This window comes from Bidens hawaiensis, unplaced genomic scaffold, assembly GCF_021521415.1.
Source record: "Bidens hawaiensis isolate Kalapana, Puna unplaced genomic scaffold, B.hawaiensis_p1.1 tig00000536_1, whole genome shotgun sequence".
In the NCBI taxonomy this organism is placed as follows: Eukaryota; Viridiplantae; Streptophyta; class Magnoliopsida; order Asterales; family Asteraceae; genus Bidens; species Bidens hawaiensis.
In genome coordinates this window covers 3,220,620-3,222,599 of record NW_027491034.1, presented here as the reverse complement: position 1 = coordinate 3,222,599, position 1,980 = coordinate 3,220,620, and the positions used below count along the sequence as shown (strand labels likewise).

General features: G+C 34.4%; 1 protein-coding gene across 1 annotated transcript; it reads right to left on the bottom strand.

Annotated features, from left to right (window-relative positions):
- Window positions 1–595: 595 nt before the first annotated feature.
- LOC143635319 (uncharacterized) lies at window positions 596–1,459 on the bottom strand. Its single transcript, XM_077103182.1, has one exon. It carries the CDS (start codon window positions 1,457–1,459, stop codon window positions 596–598), a length of 864 nt encoding a protein of 287 aa, XP_076959297.1.
- Between the last annotated feature and the right edge of the window lie 521 nt (window positions 1,460–1,980).

Below are 1,980 nucleotides of genomic sequence, written 5' to 3'. Positions count from 1 at the left end.
CGTTTCTCTTTTATTAGCTCGTTTATCCCTGGAAATTCAAATTAAACAAGTTAAGTATCAATTCTAACTAAAATTCCCAAGAAATACCACGGATTGGAGCGTATTTGATGTATAAAAGATGTATAATTTTGTGTACATCATATATATTAAAGTTATGAACAGTAGATAATTGTGAGACAACGTCCAATTGCATTTTAGTATATAGTTTGAGACCCGTGTATTACACGGGGAATTAATGAAAATTATAATATTTAAACATTAAGCAAACACAATCAATAACACAATTATCATATATTGCTAATACAATTATAACATACATTAAAATTATATGATTTACAAAAGAAATAATACCCAGGTATTTTACAAATAAGAAAATATTTTTGTATACAACATTTGTGGTAGTATTGGTCAGATTACCTTGTTTATCAAGAATCAGAATCTTAAGCCCACACCTGCTTGTAACTCTTGACAAGGCTACGTATAGTTGTCCATGTGACAACAGGGGTTCTTTTAAGTACAAACCAACCCTAGATAATGATTGACCTTGGCTTTTGTTTATCGTCATCGTGAAACATACGGCAAGGGGAAATTGTCGTCATTGAAATTTGTATGCTATTTTGTTGTCTGATGGAGTCATTGGCGATCTTTGGATCAAAACTCTATGACCAATGTTAGTTCCAGAAATAATTCTAGCTATAACTACACGAGTACCTAAAGATATAATCTGCAGTCGAGTACCGTTACATAAGCCTTCTTTCTGGTTAAGATTTCTAAGAAGCATAACAGGAACACCAACCTTTAGCACAAGCTGGTGGTTTGGTAGTCCGGATATTCTTAGACCATTAAGCAGTTCAGGTGGGTATAAAGCTGTATCAACAGTGTCATTGATGTATTCTGAACTACATATGGTATCTGAACTTAAGTACTCGACTTCATCACCTGGAAAAAACTTGAGCAAACTATCAGTAATCTCATCAACAATTTCGTTTGTTGGTGCAAGTATGGCTCTATCCTGAAAGTAATGTTGGTTCTCGTTATTCTGTAGGATATCCCGATATACAAAGTCAAAATTTTTTGATATAGGATCAATATAATCTTTTATAAGCATATCATCAGGTATATCTATCGTTGCAACACCATCATTAGGACTGCCAACATTACCTTCACATATATCTAAAAGACATTTCGTAAATAATCTGGTTTCTTCAACATCTGTTGATGGCCTACCCATAGTTAACCTTAGGTTTTTTGTGAAACTCAAGACATTGCATTCACTCCAAATGTAAGAAGAACAAAGAGAGGCGTTTACTATGTCTTGTCTAGTGCCCTTTTGAACTACAGGTAGGATTTGTCGAAAGTCTCCTTCAAATACAACCACTTTTCCTCCAAATAGCAAATTAGAATATAAAACATATTTTAAAGACCTGTCAAGAGCTTGAAAGCCATGTTTGTGAGCCATTGGAGCTTCGTCCAAAATATTTAATTTGCTTTATCCTAATAATTGTGCCTCGTCTGTGCCTGGATCCATGTAGCAAGTAGAATCCTCATTCAGATTTATCGGAATATGAAAGCTGGAATGTGCTGTTCGACCCCTGGTTAACAATAATGAAGCAATTCCACTTGAAGCAACAGTTCGGACGATTTCGCCTTTTGATCTTATGAAAATTGATAAGGCCTTCCATAAGTACGTTTTACCTGTTCCACCATAAATAAATACGAAGAACACCCCACTTTATTTTTCTCGATTACCGTTTAAGTCATTTGTAGTATTTGTACTTAAACGACGGGATGAGATGAATGAAGGTAACCAATGATTTGAGTATAAATCTCCTTCTTCTTTGTAATTGTTCTTCTTCTACAATTATTTAGCTCAATTACCATTTGTATTGTAACAGATGATGCAATCGGAAATCAAAGGTATAGAGTGAATGGGGCGATGACTTCCATGGAAGATGTGATGAGATGAAGAAAATAGAAGAA